Below are 27,575 nucleotides of genomic sequence, written 5' to 3'. Positions count from 1 at the left end.
TGATAGAAAATAAGTAATGATTTGGGTGAACTTCTCCTTTATGGGAGTCTCCCTCCACGAGTCAGTGGCTTGTTTTAACAATTGCTCAGGGATCAGCTGTCCAGCGGGCTGATGCTAACATACCCCATTACGAGCAGCATGATAAAACTGACCTTGAATCAGTTTATATGGGCTTGGGATAATGGAAACTATGAAAACAGAGCGTATGGATGGAACTCCGCTCCAGCACACATTGACTGAGAGACTTTCACAGCTTCATTTAAATGAGAATTGCGCCCCCACAAATTAATTCATGAGCAGGAGTTTTGCTTTCTGGTCAAACGGTGATGATGACATATACTGTACGAGATGATGGGATCTGCTGACTGCACAACCTTTTTTTATTAGATAGATTTGTTAGAACATCCCACATTTCCACTTTTAAAGGGAAACTTCACACATTTTCAACCTAAATCCCAATGTTATCCACAATTATAATGTGAAACAACACATTTGATGTCATCATTTTACGACGGCAACATTTCGTGGAGGTATACACAGAAGACACTATGTTCTCACATCAGAACAATGGGACTGCGGTTGAAAAGTTCCCCTTTAAACCATTATGAATTCATCAAAGATCTAGAAACCGTGTGTTTACATATCGTTCCAAACCTCACAGGGGACCACACAGTTATTGATGTTCTGATTCAAGGAATTGTAAGGAAACTGCCACAAGCGCGCAAGCAAACAAGCTAGCCGACACACCGATACGAAAACCGAGGGAAATTAGCCACGCGTACACCGGGTGCTCAATCAATGCCACATCCTGTGCAGGTTTAAAAACCCAAGGCTGATGTCGGGTGGAAACCTCATATGTCCAAAACGGCAACTTTTCGGGATTCACATTCAAAAACATCAAAAGTAGCAGATCCGCAAGCTCGAAACGCGCCGCTTCGCGTCGCGTTTCGAGCTTGCGGATCTGCTACTTTCGATGCTCTTGTGTGTGACGCTGTAGTATGATCAAGCAGGACATTAATTTACGTTAAAATACGGAGATAAGAGGTTTCTGCCCCGACAGCGACGACATAAAACCAGCGGAGGTGGAACACAATTAGGTCAGATTGAGGCCAGACCATTTGTTTGGGTCAGGAGTATAAGCGCTCATATGTATGCAGGCTTATGGGGCCCCCGGGAGCAGTGGGCTGACCTTGTCCCATGCTCTGATCTATGTCCTCATCTACCCCTCCTCCCGGGCCCCTCCCTCCCTCCCTCCCTCCATCTCTCCTTCCGTCCCCCTTGCTTCCTTTTTATCACCTCATTTCTCTGCTCGGCGCCCATTTTTCACGTCTCCGTTCGGTCTCATCCCTCGATTTTTTTTTGGTGCGTGCAGTTTCCGCTCCTTTCTCACCACCTCCTCCTCCTCCTCCTCCACCGTCCCGTTTCACTCTCGCTCTCTCACTGTCACGGGTGCTCGCTCGCTCGCTGCAACGCACCGCCCCTACCCAATTTCACTTTTTCACTCCTTTTTCTCTTTTTTACCGAACTCCCTCTTACTCAAGCCTCTTTCTACACCGCCGCCCCCTCCCTCCACCCCACTGCCTTTTCCGTCGATATCAACAGCCAGGCGGGATAAATAATGCATAGCAACACATTAAAAACATTAGGGCGCATATGGCTCTGCGGGCCATCAAAGGGAGGCGGGGTGCTGCTGTGATTTCGGGCAGGCCGACTCAAACGAACAGACCCACCGGAAGACCCCGATGCAGCCTCCTGAACATCCAAGCATTTTCAGCGAAGCATTTTTCACATCCTATGTACGATGCTGTATCGTGAAAACGCTATCTCTGTATATCGTCTCTGTTGGGTGGAAACCTTGTATATGTCCAAAACTGTTACTTTTCAGGATTCAAATTCAAAAGCATCAAAAGCAGTAGATCTACACGCTCGAAACGATGATTATGATAAATATGATTACAAACATACATTAACCACTTAAACCCTATATAGACTTCGGCTATTTGAAAACAGCAGATCTACAAGCTCTCAACGCAAGCTTGTAGATCTGCTGTTTTCAAATGATTGCATACATTTTGAAAACATGAAACGGAAGATTTCTGCATAATGAGTACTTTTACTTTTGTTACTTTTAAGTAAAAACAAAAAGTTAAAATATGGAGATAGGAGGTTTCTGCCCGACATCAACGACATGGCCTTCTCCTATCCGCTCTCTCTCTCTCTCTTCTCTGTTGGCCAAACCCCTCCACTCCCCCCTTCAGGCTTGCCAGATCTGCTTATTATAATTTCCCCGCTAGATTGTATTTGAAAATAGCAGATCTACAAGCTCACAACGCGTCGCATCGCGACACATTGTGAGCTTGTAGATCTGCTATTTTCAAATAGCTGATGTATATGTTAAAGTGCTCATGTGGCCCATAGTGGCTTATTTTGGGCTGGTTTTCCTAGACATGGTTGCTTGTTTCTCTCACAGAATCTGGCAACACTTCCCCCCTTCCCCTCCCCTCAGTCTCTGCCCTCCCCACCCCCCCATCCCTCCTGGCAGCGTGGCGATTGGCATTATTAAAAATTGATTGGCGGTGAGCGTTTAGCAGGGTGGCGGGGCGCAGAGAGAAAGTCTTGACAGGCAGGAGTGAAATGAATGGAAAGCCTCAGCGGACACACACCGCCGAAAAGGTCTCGCTCGGGGGACAGATTGAGGTGTGTGCACGTGTGTGTGTGTGTGTGTGTGTGTGTGTGTGTGTGTGTGTGTGTGTGTGTGTGTGTGTGTGTGTGTGTGTGTGTGTGTGTGTGTGTGTGTGTGTGTGTGATATGACAGGGATTGTTCAGTTTGCCGCTTTCTAGTTTGAAAGGATGCACACGAATATGAGTGTGTATGCTTCTGTGCACTTGTTTATGTGTGTGTGTGTGTGTGTGTGTGTGTGTGTGTGTGTGTGTGTGTGTGTGTGTGTGTGTGTGTGTGTGTGTGTGTGTGTGTGTGTGTGTTTGTGTACACACATCCGTCATTCCGTCCAACACGTGGCAGTATAGGACACATCTCTGTGTACACGTACATAGACACACGCTGGAACCCAGACAATGAAAAATAGACATGGGCAATGCTGCTGACCTAGAGTTACCTCTCTCATCCATCCATCCATCCCTCTCTCTATCTCTCTCTCTCTCTCTCTCTCTCTCTCTCTCTCCTTCTCCCTTCTCTACCTCCCTTTGCCTCATTCCTCTTTCCAACATTCCAGCCCTTTTTCTGTCCTTTCATCTCAGATCAAATAATACACCCACCCAGCACACACAGCGCCCCGACCAGCGTCCCCTCCCCATGCCCATGAGCACTGCACTGTTTGAGGATTGTTCTGCAGGTTTACCAGTAAAGTTGGCTCACTGAGCTTTTCTGGGAGGGTTGTGGTTTGTGTGAGGTGCAGATTGTATGAGAGAAAAGTGATTCTAACCTTCTTGTCTCCTGCTCTCTCTTCTGTCCGTCCCCCCCCTCCCCCCCTCTCGCTCTCTCTCTCTCTCTCTTCAGATGAACAGACCAATCCAGGTGAAGCCAGCAGACAGTGAGAGTCGAGGAGGTATGCTCTTCCATTTCTTCCTTCCTTCCTTCCTTCCTTCCTTCCTTCCTTCCCTCCTATCCCCCCCTCCACTCCTGTAAACACAGTGGTGGAAAGTTACTTAGTACATTTACTCAAGTACTGTACTTAATGTACAATGTTTTGGTATTTTTACTTTACTGGAGTATTTCCAATTTGAAATACTTTTACTTCCACTCCACTACATCTCAGAGGCAGATATATATATTTGAAAACGTATTAGTTTCTAGTTACTTTGTAGATTTTAATTATTATTACAAAACATACATGAACCACTTCCCTACATATATAATTCAGCTATTTGAAAATACTCGATCTAAAAGCTCACAAGTCGCGACGCGTTGAGTTTTTAGATCTGCTATTTTCTAATCATTTTTAGATACGTATTTTAATAATTAGAAAACTTGTGAAACGGGACATTCTGCATAATGAGTACTTTTACTTTTGGCACTTTAAATATATTTTGATGCCAATACTTTTGTACTTTCACTCAAGTAAATTTGGCTTACCGGACTTTTACTTGTAACAGTATGTCTACAGTGCAGTATCGATACTTTTACATAAGTAAAAAATATGAATACTTTTTCCATCACTGGTGTAAACATGGCTGCCTCCACACATCAGCCTCAGCATTATCCGTGCCATTAGATGAGGTTGCAGCATTTCCACAGGCAGGTTGCCAGCGGGACCTGGACGCCCCTCTGACTTTCAGAACATGTTACGTAAGCGGTGGGCTTTCCTTTAAGCGCTCACTGTCTCAGACTCCTCTTGTACACGTACACGTACACGTACTGTACACGTACACGTACACGTACACGTACACGCGCCACTCGTGCATACGGGTCATGTTTTTTTTGGGGGGGGGAATCTCATGTTATTGCTTCCCTAACTATACTGTAAATACTTTTTTCACGACAGTCTAGTTGCTTTTCGTAGTGCTTTTCATCGTCGTGTTCCTGAAAGACATGACTGCATTATCTAAAGCGGTGGTTCTCAAACCTTTTCATGTCAAGGACCCCTAAATTAATATGCATTTGGCCGGCCGCGGACCCCCTTGTGAAAATAATTTATACCAGGGACCCCCCCCCCCATAAAAGATTTGTGGTATTAGAATGTTTCAGAAAATATTCCAACATTTATTTTGATTTAGGTATTTTCAAATATCCGATGTATTACATAGGGTTAAAGTGGTTAAACATATTTTAATACAATATGAACACATTTAGTTGGGGAGCCCCTGTAACCCCTTCAAGGACCCCACTTTGAGAACCACTGCTGTATATACTATGCATGCACTATTTCCCTATCCGCTCTAGACCCAGACCGGATCAACAACCTGCAAAGTGACTTGACTAGCTAGCATGGGAGGCACCTTGTTGCCAGAGCCTGCTTGCAAAATCCTTGGTTAAGTGACATGGCCTCGTTGTCAGTTAGAGTTGCGTCAGTGAGTGCCAGACAGTGAGGAGCCCCCACTGGGAAGACGTAGAGCCATCGTCCCACACCTCCCGCCTAACACTCCCTGACCTGCTGACAGGTGCCGCCCTGTGTGACAAATGTCACCCTCCCCGCCTGGCTTCCCTCCCCCGAACATAATAGATGCTCGTCAAAGCCGGCTGCACCGAGGTGGATTTGAACCCCCAGACAGCTGGTGGGCAGGCACTTTACCGCTGCACCACCCGAGGGCCAAGAATTTAATTCCTAACTTAAAATACGCTCCGTTTAAACTTCTACACTGATACATGATGCAGAATATGAAATATGATATAGGTTTTTGTTGGGTCCCCCATGCATAGCTAGCTAGATATAACGAGTTTTATCTCAGCTGCGAGTTTTTGCAGCTGATGATTATGAGAAAGAGAGAGAGAGAGACTGAATGGTTCTATCAAATCGATAGTCATGAACGTAGGTAGAAATAATGCAAAAAATAGTGTAATAAGTAATATACAGCTCTGCACGGACAGTAATGTTGAACGTGCAACGTATTACTTATCATAAAAGTAACTAAGTTATACATACTGAAATATATTCATTTTTCAAAGAAACTTGCCCAACATTGCCGGCGGAACTGGCAGCTAAAAAGCAGATTTTCTGTGTCTAGACGGCTCCTGACATCGATCAATAGACGGAGCAGGGGAGAGGACTGATGCACGTCCACTGCTTCTGGACATAGTCCTTGAAACTTTCCAATTCATCTCCGTTGGGCGGAAACCTCATACGTCCAAAACTGTTACTTTTCAGGATTCAAATTCAAAAGTAGCAGACCGGCAAGCTCGAAGCGCGGCGCGAAGCGACGCGCTTCGAGCTTACCGGTCTGCTACTTTTGAGGCTTTTTTGTGTGACGCTGTAGTGTGATCAAGTAGGGCGTTAATTTATGGGGGGGAAAAAAACACAAAAAGTCAGAATATGGAGATAAGAGGTTTCTGCGCCGGCAACGGTGAATTGTTAAAACCATTGACACCACCGTCATTCTTCACTCAGGAGAGGAGGGAGACGGCAACATGAGGAGAGAGAGAAGGAGAGGTGGGGGGGGGAGAGAGTGAGAGGGAGAAACAGAAGAAATAGAGCATGCAAGGAGGTGAAGGTTGATAAGGGAGCGAGGCATAAGGAGGAGGAGGAGGAGGAGGAGTGGGAGCCCGGGCTGAAGAAAGGGAAGTGAGCGAGGCAGAGGAAGAAGGAGAAAGAGAAAGATTGCACACGGCCTCCTCCGCTGTTTAGTTCGGTCATTCTCTAAGTATGATTGATGGAGCTGGAGGCGACCGAGGCAAGCACTCAGTGCGTGCGTGCGCGCGCGTGTGTGTGTGTGTGTGTGTGTGTGTGTGTGTGTACGCATGCGCGCGTGTGTGTGTGTGTGTGTGTGTGTGTGTGTGTGTGTGTGTGTGTGTGTGTGTCAGGGTGGGAGGGGAGACGATGCAGGCTTCCACTCGTACCTCTGTCTGAGATTCTCTCTCTCTCTCTCTCTCTCTCTCTCTCTCTCTCTCTCTCTCTCTCTCTCTCTCTCTCTCTCTCTCTCTCTCTCTCTCTCTCTCTCTCTCTCTCTCTCTCTCTCTCTCTCTCTCTCTCTCTCTCTCTCTCTCTCTCTCTCTCTCTCTCTCTCTCTCTCTCTCTCCTCATCCCACCATTTTCTCTCATCTCTATTCTGACCCTATCTTTCTTTTTCCCCCACTTCTTCTTTCCCTTCCCTAACTTTTTTTTTTTTTTTGGGTCTTATTGGCGTCCTTGCTTCGTCCTTGCCTCATAAATTGGGATGAATACTAATACAAAAGTTACCAGATGAATAAAGCCTGATTTATACATCGTCTTAAGACGGTATACGTCGCCGTGTTGAAAATAGCAGATCTACAAGCTTGTAGATCTATGTTTTTTTTTTGTACGCAACATGTGTATGACGAAGTAGGCAAAACATGTGGTGTAAGAATATACAGTTAAAATCAGAGCAGAATGCACAGTGCTGTAACTCTACATTAACCCCCTCTTTGCAATCATAGTTTTTATAATGCCTTAGTCACCAGTCGTGCCTCTTAAGTGGTACTGTTGGGAGAAATCCTGTTAGTCGTGTGTGTGTGTGTGTGTGTGTGTGTGTGTGTGCGTGCGTGCGTGCGTGCGTGTGTTTGTGCGCGTACGCACGCATCCTCCACCCGTTATGTGCAAGCCACTCTTGTAAACCCCCCCCCAAGTGCAAGGCCAGAGCGCAGATTAGTCTTGTTGACTCGGCAAGGACACCCTGTCAGGCAGCGGCAGCAGGGAATGGACCCAAAGCGCACGCACGCACACACACACACACACACACACACACACACACACACACACACACACACACACACACACACACACACACACACACACACACACACACACACACACACCTTAATGCACAGTGCGCATTCTGAAGGTAAACAAATCGGGGCTCATTAATTTGCCAACAGATACATCCACAGGCTTCACATACCGTGGCTGAAACATTTTAAAGTTGGGTGGGCTACAAGCATCTTGACATGCTATGTACCTCAGACGTTCCACTGACTCATTCAATCAATCGATCAATAAATGACTCAATCAATAGATCAATCAGCGGTGGACAAGGTACTCAACCCCAGTCCCTGAGTTTAAGACACTATGCTCAATTATTACTCAACTACAAGTAAAAGTTGCGTTGAGTAGCCTAATTGCTTTACTAGTACGTAAGTATTCAAATATACCAGCTTTTAAGAACACTGAAGTATTCAAAAGTACATCATATTTTTACATCAATGCATTGCTGTACTGTTTTCACAATGAATTCACAGATCCTCGTAACTCTCCGAAACCACATTGAATGCACTGACTTGCTTGTGGAACAGCTATGCTACACAAAGCCTATAGAAACATCAATAAAAAAACATCAGCGTATTAATGCAAATGAATCAACAAAAAGGACAGTCATGTGTCTTGTATTTATTGATTTATGCGTTAAAATTAGCTGTAACTCAGAGCTGAATGAAAGGGTTTTTATTTGGGTCCAAACTAATACAAATACTCAAGTAAATTACGGGTACTCAAAAAATGTACTTAAGTACAGTACTCAAATAAATCGTCTCTGTCGGGTGGAAACCTCATTATGTCCAAAACTGTTACTTTTCAGGATTCAAATTGGATATGCTACTTTTGTGTGATGCTGTAGTATGATAAAGTAGGGCATTCATTTACGAAAACACACACAAAGTTCAAATATGGACATAAGAGGTTTCAACAACGAAATGTAGTTTGTTACTGTCCACCACTGAATCAACCAATCTGTCAATTCAATTATGCTGTCATGTGATAACATGCATGAGATCTATAGCCGATCTACAAGCTCACAATGCTTTGCGATGCGACACATTGTGAACTAGTAGATCGGCTATTTTCAAATGGCGGAAGTGTATATAGGGCTGAAGTGGATAATGTTTGTTTTGTAATAGTAATCAAAATCATCTACAAAGTAACTACTAACTAAAGTTTTCAAATAATTGTAGTGGAGTAAAAGTACAATATTTGCCTCTGAGACGTAGAGTAAAATGAAAATTGGAAATACTCCAGTAAAGTAAAAGATACCTCAAAAGTGTGCTTAGTTACTTTACACCACTACCAAAGAGAATGACCCCTGCTGATTTCCTAGCGCCAACCTTGGGCCAAAGTTTACACTTGCACACAAGACGTCTGACAATCGAATGGGAAGATTGCCTTGCGCTCAGCAAGGATGAAACCTACAGATGTTGGTGATCCCATGGCCTTTCCTGTAGCTCCACCCGTAAGCATACACACCAGGCTTTCTCAAAATCTATGGGGAAGATTGTAGTGAAACTATCCGAGTGCATTTCTGCTCCCTGGAAGATGAACCATAAATATTTGATTAACCCCATGGCTGGTTCCTCTTGCACCACCCTAAATATCAACTTTTGAAACAAGGGGTTCCCACACTTTTTAGCTCAAGAAGACAAATTAGATGTTTGCCCGGGACCCAAATTAGTGAAAAATAGCAGATCTACAAGCTGGTAGATCACATGCTCGTTCTCAGGTTGTTTTAAAACCACCTATTAAAACATGACAGACGGCTGTGTGATCTCTGCGCCCGGAGACCCGAATTTGCTGATGGCCCGTTGCTGCTCGTTAGTTGAGCAGAGACAGATAAAGAAAGCAAAGGAAGCTACGGATTCATGACTTTCTTACATGACGAGAGGTGTTTGAACATAAACATCAGCAACAAAGTGTAGGTTACTTATTAAAATAAACTGCATCAACTTTTTCTCTCCACCTTTCTCCCTGTCTCTCTCTCCTCACCGCTTTTGTCTCCATGCAAAGACATACGGAGACATTATTTGTCTAGCAATGACAATTGCGCTGGAGTTTTATGGCTTTTCTTCCTGTGCCTTTGGACAATTTCCAGTTGGAGTACTCTCAGTCTTGCTTTTGTTCAGAAAACTCAATTATTCATAATATAAACAATGTACTGTAGTAATACATAAAGTATATCAACCGTGAGTATGATCAGTGGTGGAAAAAAGTACTTAAATGTTTTATTTAAGAAAAAGTATCAGTACTGCAATGTAGAAACACTCTGTTACAAGTAAAAGTCCAGTAATCAAACTAGTAGTATTGGCATCAAAATATACTTATAGTACCAAAAGTAAAAGTACTCATTATTCAGAATGTCCCGTTTGACAAGTTATCATATGTCTAAAATGTATAAAAATCTTAAAATGTATAAAAATAGCAGATCTACAGTCGCGACACGTTGAGAGCTTGTAGATTGGCTATTTTCAAAAAGCCCAAGTTTAAATAGGGCTGAAGTGGTTAATGTATGTTTTGTAATAATAATAATCCAAATCTACAAAGTAACAGTAACTAAAGTTTTCAAATAATTGTAGTGGAGTAAAAGTACAATATTTGTCTCTGAGATGTAGTGGAGTAGAAGTCAAAATATGTACAGTACATGTACTTAGTTACTTTACACCACTGGCGATGATTATGTGTCTTCCACCTGGCCTGTACGTGAGCGAAGCCTCTGATTGTGATCGATCATTATTTGCTTTAGAAGACAGAAAACTGTTCGTGGGCATGCTCAACAAGCAGCAGTCAGAAGATGACGTGAGGCGCCTCTTCGAGTCCTTTGGCAGCATCGAGGAGTGCACCATTCTAAGAGGCCCCGACGGAAACAGCAAAGGTGGGTCTAAGAAATGTTTACAACCGGCGGTGAACCGCTGGACTCTTTTACAAGCTGAGGTGCAAAAAAATAAAATCGATCAGGCTTTTAAAAAAAAGTTTTAGGTGACTTTCAAAGTCGAGCTTGAGTGATGTCACCGAGATCTCTCTTTGACAGACGTGTACAGTTTTTAGACGAATCATTTCAGTGTCCCAAATTTAAAGCGAGCAAAAAGCCGTCAGCTTTGTCCACAGAAAAGGGATGGGACAAACCAAACCGTAAGTCCTTACGCGTGAACCCTATTAACCTTATGAGTCGACTTACATGGCTTTGGTTAAATTATAAAGTTTTGTCCTCCTCCCCCAAAAAACGTCGCATTTTCTGCAAGGCAATTCATCACCACCACCCACCCACTGAGCCTTAGAAGAAAAGGAGAGAGAGAGAGAGAGAGAGAGAGAGAGAGAGAGAGAGAGAGAGAGAGAGAGAGAGAGAGAGAGAGAGAGAGAGAGAGAGAGAGAGAGAACCTCGTCAATGTCTAGAACCATAAGTCAACCTCGCTCATTAACCGTTGGGTTTCATGTGACGCCAGGGAAAGTTGTCCTTTTCAAAAACATTGTCAGCGGCGCTACACCAGTTCAGCATATGAAGTTCATCAGTGGGCTTAGAAGCCAATCAATGTGGCCCGATGATAACTAAGCCAGATGATTACAGTGGGCTTGATCATTGCAGATTCCTCCGTGAAGCTCCATTAACAAGGCCTCATCAGCCCGGCTTACTTCGGCTAAGTGGAGCTTTAGGCTCGATAATTACTGGGAACTTGATCATTCAAATTCATCAGCGCCGCCACGTCAATAAGCAAGCGACACCACCAGGGTGCATGTGGCATTTTAAGCCCCCCAACCCCCCGTCAGAGGATTCCAAACGTGTTGTTTGTGTTTAGCCCCCTTATCGACCGTCACAGTGGTGGACAGTAACTAAGTACATTTACTTGAGTACTGTACTTAAGTAAAAAAAAAAAAATCAAAATAGTGAAAATTGGTGGAAAATTGCATTAGTAGCATGTTGGAACAATAATTCTTGACCTCGAGGAGGGAATCGTTGTTGTCGGGCAGAAACCTCTAATCTCCATATTCAAATTAACACCCCCTTCTTGATCATACCACAGTGTCACACAAAAACAGCAAAAGTAGCAGATCTACAAGCTCAAAACGCGTCGCACTTTGAGCTTGTAGATTTGCTATACTTAAGCTGTTTTTTAATTTGAATCCTGGAAAGTAACGCTTTTGGACATGAGGTTTCCACCCGACAGAGACGAAATATTTGTTTTCAAATCCTGCATTTTTATCCTGTACCCCCCCACCCCCCTCTCTCTCTCCCTCTCTCTCTCTCAGGCTGTGCGTTTGTAAAGTACTCCTCTCACGGTGAAGCTCAGGCAGCCATCAGTGCACTACACGGGAGCCAGACGATGCCTGTGAGTGTGACATCCGTACATGTATGTGCAGCATTACTTTCATCCTGACAACAAGCACACAACATTATGTACATTTCTTTTTTACCAATAGTTTGTAAAAAAAAAAAGGTTTTCTTGATCAGGGCCCACCCATTTGTCCACTTAACACGGCAGCCGTAACGGCTGCCGTGTTAAGTGGACAGATGGGTGGGCCCAAAGCATGTTTATTTTAATGATCAATCAATCAATCAATGGATCTAACGTAGTATACTTTAAGTTCGTATTTATCACCATGCAATTTGTGAATATGAATGCATTTTTCGAGATTTTAAAGAAAAACATACCATGACATAATTTTTTACATTATTATTTTGAATGTTATGATATCAATACAATCTTAGTGTTTTGCCAATTATTGGGGGGTCCAGTTATGATATCCTCACGGGCCCACGAGTGGGCCCCGCCCCACATGTTGAGAATCACTGTATTATACAATAATGTTGTCTCGTGTTGCGTGTGTGTGTGTGTGTGTGTGTGTGCGTGCGTGTGCGTTCCTGCGTGCGTGCATGTTTGTATGTATGTGTGTGTGTGCGTGTGCGCATGCAGGGTGCCTCATCCAGTCTGGTGGTGAAGTTCGCCGACACAGACAAGGAACGGACCATCCGCCGCATGCAGCAGATGGCTGGTCAGATGGGCATCTTCAACCCCATGGCCCTGCAGTTTGGAGCGTACGGAGCCTACGCCCAGGCAAGTACATCCCCACCCCCTTGACATACCGTTGTTGTCGGGCAGAAACCTCTTATCTCCATACTTTATCTTTTTGTGGTTTTTTTTTTTTCTCGCAAAGACGCATCAAAAGTAGCAGATCTGCAAGCTCGAAACGCGGCACGAAGCGACGAAGCAGATCTGCTACTTTTGATGCGTCTTTGCGAGAAAAAAAAAACCCACAAAAAGATAAAGTATGATATTTTGATATTTTTGAATTTAAATCCTGAAAAGTAAACGTTTTTTGGACATGTGAGGTTTCCACCCCGACAGAGACGGCAGGCCACCTACCATCCCCCTGCAGAATGCCTCCATCCTCCACAGTTATTTATTCAGAAGCACGTAGGAATATCTTCAGTCAAGGATCCAGGCTGGGTTGGAGCCCAGAGTCCTGATCACACAGAGAACCACTAACTCACATGACATGAGTGTAAAATATAACAAGGCAGCACGCCCAGTACCCCATGCAACCATGTTCCTTTGCACCGCATAAATCCAACCATGTGCAAGGGTGATTCACCCGTTGTTATACTGTTTGTGCCGTATAACAATGGTATCGTGTTTTTGTGCTGTTTGTACTGTTTGTGCCGCATAACATATTTGGGTCTCTGATAATGGAATGTTCTAATATTTCCTGGTATTTGGGTTTCTCCTAAATGAATCTCAATATTGGGTAAAAAAAAATCCATCAAGTCTCTGGATAAAGTACATGGTTTCTCTGCTTGTTATTTTTATACAAACCATCTGACTGGCGTATGAATGATTGAAACACTGTCTGGAACCAATGTTGAACCTTTTGTGTAGTTACACCATGACTGTCTATATAGACGGTCATGGGGTAACTACACAAAAGGTTCAACATTGGTATAGACTCTATACCAATATGCATTTGTTTTGTTTTGATATTTTTTGTCTTTTTTTTTGTCGTGGTCGCTGTTTTTTTTAACTTGTATTATGTTTGTTATGTTTATTATGTGTGTGCTGTGTCAAAGTGCGTTGTCATAACTGTATAAAATCTATAAATAAATACATTTAAAAAGTTATAATAATCCAACCATACCCCTCTCCCCTGCACAGGTGCAGCAGCAGGCAGCGTTGATGGCGTCGGTAGGCCAGCAGGGCTACCTCAGTCCCATGGCTGCCTTCGCCGCAGCCCAGATGCAGCACATGGCCACCATCAACGGCATCCCGGGGGCACCCATGACACCCACGTCAGGTAACCTGGGGTGGTGGTGAGGGAGGGGAGATTGGGTCAAAGGTTAAGGTGGCTCAAAGTGGGGTCCGGGGACCCCCGGGGGTCCTTTGGGGGGGATACAGGGGGTCCCCAGCTAAAGTAGTTAATATAGCATCACAATCATTCTAACCACTGTATCCATTTACTGTATATGTTGGCTATTCAAAAAAAGCAGATGTACAAGCTGCTTTTAAAAAAAGGGGGAAAAAAGACATAACATTTTCAGATGGGGGTCTGCGGCCAACAACATTTTGGGGGTCCTTGACACGAAAGTTTGAGAACCACTGGTTTGGGCAGTGCATCCAAAGCTTTTTTCCCTGTGTAGTGTAGCGTATGTTATGAATCGTTTTCAATGGGAGCGGTGCATATTTACGCTATGCTGGAAAAACCAGCTACGTGATGAGGCGCTGAGCGTCTATTCTGCGCTGCGCGTTCATGTATAGCGTATTTATCTTCTTGTTGAGAGTTTGTTCAACTTGAGTTGACAAATACAGCCTTAGTTACATGAGATCATGTTCAGCTGATTGAATTCACGTTCTTGTATTGAATGTTCATTAATGTGCATTGTCCCGTCTAAATAAACAAATAAAGTAAAGTAACTGGCAAATATCAGCCACATAATCAGGGTCCTCTTGACATCACTGCTACTATTTACTCTGATTTGATTTACTGTCATGAGTTGAGCTGCATGAAGCAAGGCTAGGTTTTATGCATAGCACACTTCAAAAACAAGGCAACTCAATGTTCTTTACATAAAGAAATATGCAAAAGAAACACGTTAAAAAGTGTTACCAATGATGCTAATGAAGGCTCTGTTCCAATCTGGTCAAACAGAGTCAAACAGAGAGAGGGTGTTGATATTGTGCATTTTAAAAGGTGTGTAACTCTGAGAGTGTACAAATGGAACCAAATTTGGTTCCATTTGTACACTCTCAGAGTTATGGGGGTCCTTGAAATTAAACGTTTGCGAACCACTGTGCATGAAAATGAAATGGAACAAAGCCTTCATTAGTATCATTGGCAAAACCTGTGAAGGAAGTAAGAATAGGCCCAATTTCTCTCCAAAATGGCTGCTGTGCATAAAGCCTATTCTTGTAATGAGGTGTATGTCCACCAGAAGGTGCTGAAAACGCAGGCTCAGCTTATGCACGCATCGCGTTCATGTTTGATTCTAACGATTATTGCATTATTGTGTCACAGTGAGGGCCAGATCGAGACATGAAACGGTCGCTGACATTATGGTGTCTACTGGGCCGGACCCTCTGACATTTGGCCAGAATTGCCAGATGGTCCGTCCAAGCACAACCATAAAGACAGCTAAACTGTCGGTGTCTGTGAGGATAATGTGATGGAGCAATAATCACTCTTTACGTTTCCTTTGTGTCCCACACAGTGGTGAACAAAGTACTCAACCCCATACTGGAGTCAGCATATTAGTTAGGCTACTCCTGAACAAGTATTACGCAACTACAAGTGAAAGTTGCTCTGTCAAATTTGTACTTGAGTTTAAGTAAAGTACATATGTATGTATTAAAAAGTACAAATTACTTGTTCATACTGTATCAATGCACTGCTGTACTGAAATGTAGAAGTTGTCCCAAAAAATGTAAAGATTTCCCAGAAGTTTTCCGACAAATGTCAATAAGTGAAAATAACAGATCTAGGAGCTCTCAACGTGTCGCATTGCCACGCATTGTGAGCTTGTAAATCGGCTATGTTCACTATATTTGAAATAGGGCTTAAGTGGTTACTTCATAATGTATTTTTTTCCCTTCCTAGAAATGCAGTGCAGTCAAAAGTACAACAACAATAGTGATTACTGTCCACTGGCTCAACTCTTGTGTGTGTGTCTTTGTGTCCCGTGGCCTTCAGGAGGCAGCACCCCTCCAGGTATCAGCGCTCCCACAGTGACCAGCATCTCCTCCCCGATCAGTGTGAACGGTTTCGCCGGTCTGCCGCCCCCCCAGGCCAACGGACAGCCCCCCGCAGAGGCCTGCTTTACCAACGGGATACACCCGTACCCTAGTGAGTCTGACTAGCGTCTGCCTGCAGGAGTTGGCATATACTGTACAGCAGGGGTCTTCAACGTTTTTCAGGCCAAGGACCTGAGAGAAATATGAAGCAGGGACCCCCTCTATATTGTATAAAATCTTTTTTTTTTTACTTGGTCTGCTCTTTTTTCCCTCTACACCTATACCTCTTTGCCAAAAATAGCCGATCTACAAGCTCGCAACGCGCAAAAATACTTACATACAATAATATTTAAGTTTAAAACTATGGAGATAAGAGGTTTCTGCCCAACAGCGACGATATACGAAAAAATAACTCAATGTAATAAACTGAGCAATATCTCATCGCTGTCAGGCAGAAACCTGTTTGTTTGTCCAGAACGGTTTGTTTTCAGGAAATGGAAGAAATGTGTTACTGTGTTCCAATGGATCCTATGTAGTTATTATTTAGTCACAAGCTCTTGTTAATACTTTTCATTTTATATAAAAGAAAATCCCTTGTGGGTGGATGGTTGGCGTCACAAACATAACATCTGGATTTGATTGGCCAAGCTTCACGTAGGCGGGGCTCTGATCAGCGCTACTAGGTTTTCAGGCCACGAAGCGGCCTGAAAGTCTAGATGTGAAGGCCTGAATATCTAGTTGATTAAATATTTATAAAACCCACAGACAGACGCAACCACATTCAACCTGGCGTCCCCGTTTTGGGCATTTAATTGCAGGCGAAGTCTTTCAAGAATCTTCTGCATTGTTCAGCAGTTCACGACACATTTTGAGCTTGTAGATCTGCTAGTTTCACTACTTTTGCGTGACACTATCATACGATGATGATGATCTGCTACTTTTGCTGCTGTTGTGTGACACTGTAGTATGATCACGTAGGACATTCATTTATGAAAAAAACACAAAAAGGTAAAACACAGAGATAAGAGGTTTCTGCCTGACAGCAACGATATAAAAGAACACTTGATGGAGATGGCATGAGAAGAGCTCGAGCTTGCAGCCCAGATGGCTCCCTCTTACACAAAGCTACCTGTCTTTAAGACATGCTCAGAGTTACATAAGAGCACAGTGGAAGCGGGTACAGTATGGGATGACCTTGAAGCATGCTGCAGAGGGCAGGGGGCTGTGTGGGAGTACAATCTATAGCCCAAGGACAGCCAGTTTGCCGAGGGGACAAAGCAGAGCCAGCCATTGTAAATTGTGAAATTGTAAAGCGCTTGGCAAAGTCGCCCGCAGGCCCGCCGAGGGCCCAGTAGTAGAGTATGCGCTTGTGCCATGATCTCAGTGCTACAGTAGCACCCGATGGGGGTCGTCCGTGAGGGGGGAAGGAAGGTTATTACGGTTTAGCATTTTTCATTAAAAAAAAAGAATATCTTGACTTTTTGTTTTCAATTTCAGTTTTTAAAGCGGGTTTGCTAGTTTATTTTATTATTATTATTATTAAAGGCTTAGTTTTAGTTTAGTTTATATTACTTTTAGTTTAGTTTTTATTACTTTTAGTGTTTTAATGTATGTAAAAAAAAAATATTGTGATACAGTGTAGTATGGGCCGAGATTCAAAAAACTCTGAAAAACTGAGAAAATAGCCAATCTACAAGCTCACAACACTTCAAGATGCGACTCATTGTGAGCTTATAGATTATTATAGCTATTTTCCCTGTTTTTGAAGAAAAATATTGGATATGGACAAAACAATGAAACTAAGGACATTTTCTCAGATTATTTTAGTTAGTTTTAGACAGTATTGTAAACGCACAATATCATTTCAGTTAGATATAGTTTATTTGTAAAGCCTAATGTTTTATTTTTAGCGGCGCTAGCCGCTCTATACCTTTAGGTATAGAGCGGATAGTAGCCCTCTATACCTGGCTTTTGCGTCAACGTTCTGATTGGTCAGGCTCGCCAACGTTCTGATTGGTCAGGCTCGCCAATGTTCTGATTGGTCAGGTCCGTCAACGTTCTGATTGGTCAGGCTCGCCAACGTTCTGATTGGTCAGGTCCGTCAACGTTCTGATTGGTCAGGCTCGCCAACGTTCTGATTGGTCAGGTCCGTCAACGTTCTGATTGGTCAGGCTCGCCAACGTTCTGATTGGTCAGGTCCGTCAACGTTCTGATTGGTCAGGCTCGCCAACGTTCTGATTGGTCAGGTCCATCAACGTTGGGATTGGTCACTATTCATGACATCACTATGTTACTATTCATGACATCACTATGATGTCATGAATATAGAATTAGATCTCTATATAAACAGAAATATTTATTAATTTCATTTTATTATTCATTTGGCTAAAGCCTCCTTCTAGGTAAGTTATTTAAAGTTAGATCCTCAATTTAACCTTATCTTGGGAATCTTGGGATCTGTCCAAGATTCCTCACAATATGACCAATAGAAAGAGAAAGATACAAGAACGTCATGTTCATGAGGAAATCCAGTCATCCGTTATGCGAGAATGGTTTGACGAAGGAGATCTAGTGTCCAAGAGTCCTTTCATTCGGCAGCCGAAAAACGCAGTCATTGACCCAAAAATTAGCTCAAAGAGTGATGTTATCCCGGGGGACACAAGAGGAGGTAGGGACACAAACAATGTTATTGACCCTATGACCTCGCTTGTAGTAGAAAGTTTGAGCTCGGGGATCCCGTCGTCCGTTATGAGAGAATGGTTTGATAAAGACGATCAAGAATCCAAGAGTCCTTTCTTTCAGGAGCCGAAAAACGCAGTCATCGAACCAAAAATTAGGATCCCAGAGGAAACAAGCGAAGTCATTGACCCTATAATTTCAAAGGATATCACAGAAATAATGATGTCCTATAAGTTCGAATTGAATGAACGTGATGTTCAAATACAGTTGCTCACCAAGGAACTCGACACCTTTAGAGGTAGAAACGCAGCCATGTCACAGAACCCGATGTTAAAACAGCTAGAGAGACCTTCGATCTGTAACAGTGCAAGTGCAGATACTCTGTTACGAATTACCGAGACCAAAGTATATGGAACCACAAATACTGAAGTAGCAGCCAATGTTTCAATAACCCCTATTGCCGAACTTAGAGTCTCTATGACCTGGAAAATTCAAGGAGTCGTCGCAGAAAGCTCAGATGTCAGGAAATATGTAAATTTCTCGGGAACGGGCAAGATATCTCATTTTACTGTGAGCGATCAAAGTGGAGCAATTAAAATCATTGCATTTGGAGAAGACGCAGAGAGGTTCTTTTTAAAAGTGAAGAAAAACAATTCTTATTGTATTTCGAATGCAAGACTACAAGTAGCTAACCATAAGTATCTCACGGTAAACAGGGATTATGAAATTATCTTACAAAGGAATAGTAAGGTAGTACCATCTGAAGGAATCGTGATTAATCCTAATATTGATTTTGAATTCATACCCATGATGATGTACACCTGGAGAAATCTAAAGGAACTGAAAATGCCACAAGAAGCGTTACCCATCACTTATAAAGTTATTATGGGTGAAATTTGCGACATTCAAATGAATTATTATAAATCGTGTCAGAATTGTAACACGAAGGTCATTGAAATGAATGAACAGTTATACTGTTCATTCTCTTGAACTCTTTTTGACTACACAGCTGAATTCCTTTTGGGCTACAACGCGAAGTATGTGGCAGAATTGAAAGAGACAGACCTATCTTCGATATATGTAAATATAATATCTAGGATATTATATTTACATATATCCCCCTTCTTTTTGTGTATTTTTAACGGCGATAGTCCTGCTCTATACCTCGCTTTTCCATCAACGTTCTGATTGGTCAGGTCTGTCAACGTTCTGATTGGTCAGAACATGGCTATAAACACATTATAAACACATATTGATGACAAAATGTATCACAGGCGCCGCTACCTTCACACAGGTGTGATTTTTATTTAATCTATAGTGTTGTTTTCAAGTCTAGTTTTTGTTATGTCATTAGTGTGTTAACCATAATAGATAACCCTGGGAGAAAGTGTAAAAACAATGTGTTGTTGTGGTTGTGTTGTTCTCCTCAGTGTTGCAGGAGGTGGTGTTTAGGGAGGAGTCGGAGAAGAACGGCCTGGGCGTGGCCCCGCGGAGCTGTTTCGGGGTTCAGGGAGGCTGCTTCCTCTCTTCTCTCTCTGAAGGTAGACCCCCCCCCGCCCCCCACCTTCTATCCTTCCCCTCTTCAGAACTGTTCTTTAAATGTCCAAGTCAGTGCACGCCATACACACACACGCACATGCACACGCACACACACACACACACACACACACACACACACACACACACACAACCATCATGAATACGACGTCACCGCCTGGTGACGTCGTATTCGTGTGCGTGTGTGTGTAGTCTATGGCTTGGTCAATGTGCATAACAATGTATAGAATTGGGTATGAAGTTATACATTGTAGGTTCATTTGCCTTTGTTTTTTTAAGCTAATTCTATAGTTTTTCTTTTTCTTTCATAATAATGTCGGTGCCGGTCGACAGGTGTGTCTGTGGCGTATAGTTAATGTTTAAGTGTGGTGCTCGCGTTGGTCCGTGTCGGTTATTATGTTTTTTCCTAAGCTAGTGTTCCCACAAACGGCTGGGTAAAACAGAGAGACGTGATGACATGGAAGTGTGGGTTGATGTGGTGCTGTTCAGGCTGGCTAACCTTTCCCTCTCCCCTCCTGTCTGTTTCTCTCTCCATCTCCTCTTCTCCTCTGCTCTCCCCCCTCTGTCCATACCTCCCTCTCCCTCTCTCTCTCTCTCTCTCTCTCTCTCTCTCTCTCTGTCCATACCCCCCCCCCCCTCTCTCCCTCTCTCTCTCTCTCTTCCCATCTCTGTCCATACCTCTCCCTCTCCCTCTCTCTCTCTCTCTCTCTCTCTCTCTCTCTCTCTCTCTCTCTGTCCATCTATTCCTCCTGCCTCTCTCTCTCCATCTCATGCACTCGTTCACCTCGCTGGCTCTGCTTCCCTTGCTCCCTCCCTCTCTCCTCCCTCCCTCCTTCCGTCCCTCCCTCCTCTCTTTCTCCCCTCCTCCCTCCTTTTCTCTCCCTCCCTCCATTCTCTCTAAATCCCCCCTTGTGTGTGTGTGTGTGTGTGTGTGTGTGTGTGTGTGTGTGTGTGTGTGTGTGTGTGTGTGTGTGTGTGTGTGTGTGTGTGTGTGTGTGTGTGTGTGTGTGTGTGTGTGTGTGTGTGTGTGTGTGTGTGTGTCACAGCTCAGAGTCCCACGGCAGCTGATCCCCTCCAGCAGGCTTACACAGGAGTCCAGCAGTACGCAGGTCTGTCTGTCACTCTCACTGGATCACTGCTGTGTATGGGCGTGCGTGTGTGTGTGGGTGTGTGTGTGTGTGTGTGTGGGTGCGTGTGTGTGTGCGTCTCCCTCAATGGGTGAGTGAGAGCGACAGAGAGAGAATGATTCATCTGTGTCTGAATTACAATTTTCTTCATGTAACATGAAGTGTGTAAGGTGAGCGGCAGCAATTTATTCTGTGTGTGAGGGAGAGAGAGAGAGAGAAACAGACTGGGTGTGTGCGTGTGCGTGTGCGTGTGTGTGTGTGTGTGTGTGTGTGAGACATGTAGACTCTATTGTCTTTGTCAATCTGATCGATTGCCTAGTGTGTCTTTGCATATACTATATCACAGTGTATTCTGGTGTGTTTGTGTGTGCGTGTGTACTGTATGTGTGTGTGTGTGCGTGTGTATGCGTGCGCGTGTGTATGTGCATGTGTGTGTGTGTGTGTGTGTGTGCGTGTGTGTGTCTCAGCAGCCTACCCAGCCGCATACGGCCAGATCAGCCAAGCTTTCCCCCAACCTCCTCCCATCATCCCACAGCAGCAGAGAGAAGGTACCACACACGCACACGCGCACACACGCACGCACGCACACACACACACACACACACACACACACACACACACACACACACACACACACAGTGTTTTCCGTGTATTTCAGTATGTGGTAGGGCTGTACAATAAATGAGGCATAATCAAATATTGTGATTTTATGCAGGCATTACAACAATTATGTACAACACAGCTGAAGTGCCCTTGAGCATGGCACTGAACCCCTGACTCTCCATATTCTAACTTTTGGTGTTTTATTCCCGTAAATTAACGCCCTACTTGATCATACAGTGTCACACAAAAGCATCAAAAGTAGCAGATCCGCAACTGTAGATCTGCTACTTTTGCTGTTTTTGAATTTGAATCCTGAAAAGTAACAGTTTTGGACATATGAGGTTTCCACCCGACAGAGACGATAAGGCTGTGGTCAGCTCCCAGGTTTTAATGTGTCTGTGTGTGTGCAGGGCGTTGCTGAAATTGAGCGTCTGTGCTCAGAAACTTTCCCTGAGTAAACATAAAGGACAATATTTTGTTAGTGAAACTTAATGGATTAATTCAAACATTATTTGATCAGCTGTTAAACCTTGCCTTCGTCTCCTCACGCTCACACAAGGGGTTAATGACTAGAACATTGTACAACAGCCCACCTAGTCTCATTGTCCGTAAGAACAATGAGCAACACAGACAAGAAAGGAACATTTTTACTGTGATATTGTAATCGCGATTGTAATCGTGATTACGATATTAAATACAACAATCAGGATGATCACTTTAGTTAAAATGGTGCAGCCCTACTGTGTGGTTAATATTGAGTTTATGTGTGTTTGTTTTGCTGTCATGTTGCATCAGCTTATAGTTCCATAATAAACACACAGTCGGTGATACTTTCATGGATAAAGTAGGTCTTCTAATTGGTCCATGATGGCTTCAATTAATTCTTTATTCCATAGGGACATCTCAATCCTAGTTTTTGCTATGATGTCAAAAAAATGTTTTTCTTATTTATTCTTTATTTAACCAGAGTAAATCACACTGGTATCTCTTTTTCACATCTAGTGTCACACATAGAAGCAACTAACAAACGGAGACAAAAACCAGCAGGTGTCCAATTTGATCATTAGATGATATCCTCTGCTTGATTTAGATTTAGAATGAATGTCCAGGGAGAGGTGGTGACATTCAACTAAGGTCTTGAGCCCAATTTGAATCCACAATGTTGACAAAGTCAATCTGATCCCTTTAGTCTGGCCGTTTTGAAAAAGTGTCCCCAGGAGGACTGTTAATGACTCGACACTAAATAAAAGCTAATAAAAGCAAAGAAAAAGGAATGTCTGCAAGGATGCCACATTATATATTTAAAAAAAAGGTTGGCTATTTTCAGTGGAGAATGTATAATAATTAGTATTAGTAACAATTCTTTGTATAGACGTCTCCTGAATGTTTGGAACAGAGAGCTGCTATGGACCAACTCCAGTCACACTGAAGAACTCAATGACCCCTGAGCCACTCCTGCTTGGGACGTTACTGCCCCCTTGTGGGAGTGAACAAAATGTTTAAAAACATAAAATAAAAAAAGGATAATTTCAAGATCCCAGCGGTCTTTGATCATCCAAAATTACTGACAGCTGATAGCTGTTTGCTCAGATGAAACACTCATTTGTTGTTTTTTTGTATTTGTTTGTTTTAATCTTCTCGCAGTTCTTTGAGGATTAACTTGATTTCACCCGGCGTGACGCAGCCGCTGAGGAAGATGTTGTTTGAGTTGGATATTCCATACAGTTTAGTGTTAGCTAGATAGCTGTGAGTTCAGAACAAGCCCATAATACATCATGTAAAAGCTTAATGTCTCTGTTATACTACGAAGGGTAACCCAGCACCTTCCAAAACCTGAAACTTTACTGAACCCATGAAGCTCTGTGCTGGTTTGTTTGTTTCTTTATGTTTCCACTAAGAACCAAGTTCTGAGTTAGCAGGGGTTCTCTTATCTGAAACAGAGCCATAACATGTGGAAACAAATCCAGAACCTGTGAAATAAGCTTCACAGCACCGCACGGTTTCATTACTTCTTCTCCATTATTTTTCATTTTCTTATCCCCCCGTCCTCACTTCTTTCTCTCACTTTGACCCTTCCCCTCTCCCCCCACCCTTCCTTCTCTCTCTCTGTCCCTCCCTCCCTCTCTGTCTCCCCCGTCCCCCCTGTCCCCCCCTCCCTCTGTCTCTCTGTCTTGTCTGCAGGACCAGAGGGTTGTAACCTGTTCATCTATCATCTCCCTCAGGAGTTTGGGGATGGAGAGCTGATGCAGATGTTCCTGCCTTTCGGTAATGTCATCTCCTCCAAAGTGTTTGTGGATCGAGCGACAAACCAAAGTAAATGCTTTGGTGGGTAAAAACGAATAAAACCAAGAGATTCTTATTATTATTCCTTCTTCTATTTTTTACTAATCACACTTCTTTACTGCAGCCAACAACCAACCCCAACCCCTTCTTTACGATTTCATGTTTCTTTTGTTTTTTTCACTGAGAAACCAAAGAGTTTATCCCTGTACTGAAAACCCTGATTGCCCCGAGAAAGCAGGCATGAAAAATCACTGTGTCTTGGAAGTTTTAATTATTCAACAACTGCTCCGTTTTAATCCCTTATCATTAATTTCTTGCTTTGTTAAACAACTCGCCGTTAATTGTAACCGCTGTAACTCACAAGTCATGTTGATCACGATGAACGCCAAACGTGTGGGAAAGGAGCTCGTTTTTAATGTCACTTTTTTTTTTCCTCCTTCATGCACCAAACATTGCCGATTTACAAGCACACGATGGCGACGTGTCAGGGCTGTGAGCTTGTAGATCTGCTATCTTCGGTGTGTGTGACACCCACACGCAGCTAAGTATACATGAGGCAGTCGTGTTTGAGTGGGCGGCACCCAGTCTCAGCGTTGTGCAGTGCATACGCACAGAGAATGGCTCATAGAGTTTCTGACAGATTCTAATCATTGACTTTACGACTATGCTATAGTCGTAACAACAAGATTTGCTAATTGTACGACGAGTCCCTCAGGTGACTTCACTTTACTAAGAGTCCCTGAGGTCAATTCTGAACAACTTCAGACTTGGGTTTAACCACTTAAAAACCCTCTATACTTAATAAACTGGATATGAGTTGGCTCTATAATTTGTGCGCTCTTTTTCCCTCTACACCAAATCTCTTTGCCAAAAAACAGCTGACCTGCTTGTAGACCGGCATTTTTTGCCGAACGTTCCCCTCAGAATAGGGATGCTGGGGTTCATGTGGTCAATATACATCACGTTTGTCAAATTTATGAACTTTACTCTTTTGGTATAACCACTTAAACCCCACCTGATTCGGATGCTATCAATGCATAGAATGGGAGATTATCACGTTCTATCAGACCATTGAATGGGCGAAGTAGGCGACCTACCGTCTACCCCGCGATTTATCAGACCATTCAGTGGGCGTAATCAGGAGCTACTGACCTACCGACGGAGATGACTTAAATACTTTAGTTTCGGTTTTGGTTTTGGTTGTTTCGGTTTCGGACCATGACGGAGGCGCGCAGTCTCAGGCGAGGTGGAGCCCCGCGACGGGCCACCGAAGGAGCTAAGGCGACTGAGTTGCCGTCCGGAGCGGTGCGACCCTCGCCTGTGCCTACTCAGCGCCGTTCGAGTTATGTACCGATATGGACAGAATCGTAAATATTGTTGTGGGGACTGCTCCGCCTCCGTCGGTAGGTCAGTAGCTCCTGATTACGCCCAATGAATGGTCTGACAAATCGCGGGGTAGACGGTAGCTCGCCTACTTCGCCCATTCAATGGTCTGATAAAACGTGATAATCTCCCATTCAATGCATTGATAGCATTCGAAGCCGGTGTAAACCCTAGCATCCATATCGTGGGGAAAGCTTTCGCTGAAAATAGCCGAATGGCAAGTTCAAAACGCGCCGCAGCGGCCCAATCCAACCCTTGATGCTGGGGCATTGGGTCCCATTTTTATAGTCTTTGGTATGACCCGGTCTCTAACCGCATGGCCACTGAGCTGGTTTTTAACAGAATTTAAACAAAGACAAATACACAATACTGCCTGGCTCAACCCAGCGGATGTTTGGGGATGATTTTGGTTGCATGTTAGTGCTGTCAATCTTGTGATCCTGTGGTATAATGTATGTCTGATGTAAAATGACTGCATGGATTCCATGACATATTTCTTGCACCTCTCGTAAGCATCGTGGATACATTCAATGATGATATCGTAGCTGTCGCGTGGAAACCTATATTGTGTCCAAAACGGTTACTTTTCAGGAAATGAAAAAAATAAATAACCTGTGTTCCTATGGATCCAATGTAGTTACTATTTAGTCACAAGCTCTTGTTAATATTTTTCATTGGATCAATATTTATAAAACCCACAGACACACTTTCATTAGGACTTTCAACATTTTCCAAAAATAGCCAAAATAGCAGATCTACAAGCTCACAATGCAACACGTTGTGAGCTTGTAGATCTACTATTTTGCTACTTTTGTGCGGCACAATCGTACGGAGAAGTAGGGCAATCATTTACAAAAAAACATAAAAAGTCAAAAAACGGAGATACAAGGTTTCTGCCAGACAGCGACAATCTGTAAAGTAGTACTGTCTACTATAATAGATTGCTAGTGACTGGATTCATCATAATACAACACTTTGAGTTATGACTGAATTGAGTTGTAGTCGATGCTTACGACAGGTCGTATGATTTGTTTAATTGAAACTCAATGTTTTGTGTTGCAGGGAATATTTTGTTTATAACCTATATGAAACAACTGCATTCTAATTGTAAAGTTGCATCTTTCATATATAACTGTACCTATATCTTTAGGCCGTGAGGATATAGCAAGTGGGCCCCCCAAATAATTGCCAAAACACTAAGATTTGAATGATAATATAACATTAATATTAAACAATGAATGGAAGAAAAAAACGAAGTCATGGTATTTTTGTTTTCTTAAAAACCTTGAAATATGAGTTTTCATTGTGATGATAAAGATAAACAAATAGGAACTTAATGTTCGTTCCAATGATTGATCATTCAAATACACGAACGCCTTCAAGATTTTTCAAAGCGGGCCCTGATCCAGAAACGTTTGGGAGCCGCCGCTCTACTGTCCTCTCTCCTCCCCTCTCTCTCTCTCTCTTTTAGCTAACCATATGGTTGTGTGTTGTGCATTCCTCCACCAGGGTTTGTAAGCTTCGACAACCCCGGCAGTGCGCAGGCTGCCATCCAGTCAATGAACGGCTTCCAGATCGGCATGAAGAGACTCAAGGTGCAGCTCAAGAGGCCGAAGGACGCCAACCGCCCCTACTAGCCCCGCCCCCCCATCCCCCCCGCCCCGCCCCTCCGCCCCACCCCGACCCACCCAGCCTTGCCCGAAAAACCCCGGGGGGCAGGGGCAGCCGCTGCACACAGGGAAATACAGGTCAGAACCGCAGTGCCTTTTTGACTCCTACACACTTTCAGGCTATACCTGCAAACTCTGTTGATTAGGGCTTCAAAATCAATATCACCATCGATTAATGAACCATATATATTTTGTTTTAATAGTGAATAGTGCGGTGTGAAAATAGACAATCTACAAGGTCACAGTGAGCTGTGATGCCAAGTTTAACACAAGGTTAATTGGTTAATCTGAAAACAATTGATTTGTTGATAGGGAAGAAAAAAAGGTATTTAAAAAACTGGTTCTTGATTATGCGATTAAGCTACATGAGCGAGGTTGACCGCCTCTGCATCCGTATTGTGGGGAAAGCTTTCGCTGAAAATAGCCGAGTGAGCTTGTCGGCAGAAAAACAGAAAAGACACTATAGAGCCCTGAGGGTCTCCGCTCAACCATATGGGGTTTAAGTGGTTAAGTTGGTTATTGGTTCTAAATGTCAGTTTAGATATATTTTCGGTTACTTTCCCAGTTTCTTTCTTTTTTCCCCCTTTATTTATTCAGGGAAGCCCATTGAGAGCATGCAAGCTCTCTTTTTCAAGGACGCCCTGATCACAGAATATAAAACACAATACA

At 43.4% G+C, this 27,575-nt stretch overlaps 1 protein-coding gene across 16 annotated transcripts in view; it reads left to right on the top strand.

Moving 5' to 3' along the window:
* The window catches only part of celf4 (CUGBP, Elav-like family member 4), a gene marked incomplete at both ends in the record, with an annotated part of 133,672 nt that extends 106,799 nt beyond the window's left edge, over positions 1-26,873 (top strand). Inside the window, 11 exons of one of the 16 annotated variants that reach the window (XM_084061585.1) lie at positions 3,518-3,566; positions 10,135-10,263; positions 11,634-11,713; positions 12,299-12,439; positions 13,535-13,673; positions 15,564-15,716; positions 19,714-19,824; positions 20,887-20,949; positions 21,438-21,515; positions 23,752-23,895; positions 26,746-26,873. In XM_084061585.1, coding sequence (XP_083917711.1) covers positions 3,518-3,566; positions 10,135-10,263; positions 11,634-11,713; positions 12,299-12,439; positions 13,535-13,673; positions 15,564-15,716; positions 19,714-19,824; positions 20,887-20,949; positions 21,438-21,515; positions 23,752-23,895; positions 26,746-26,873 — 1,215 coding nt within the window. Of the gene's footprint in view, positions 1-3,517; positions 3,567-10,101; positions 10,264-11,633; positions 11,714-12,298; positions 12,444-13,532; positions 13,674-15,563; positions 15,717-19,713; positions 19,825-20,886; positions 20,983-21,434; positions 21,516-23,751; positions 23,896-26,745 lie in introns of those variants that run through there. The other 15 variants (XM_084061588.1, XM_084061599.1, XM_084061595.1 and 12 more) reach the window with 15 other exon arrangements.
* Positions 26,874-27,575: the final 702 nt, after the last annotated feature.

This window comes from Gymnoscopelus microlampas (assembly GCF_963454915.1).
Source record: "Gymnoscopelus microlampas genome assembly, chromosome: 7".
In the NCBI taxonomy this organism is placed as follows: Eukaryota; Metazoa; Chordata; class Actinopteri; order Myctophiformes; family Myctophidae; genus Gymnoscopelus; species Gymnoscopelus microlampas.
Note: the sequence above shows the minus strand (reverse complement) of the source record. Positions and strands in the feature narration are given on the sequence as shown.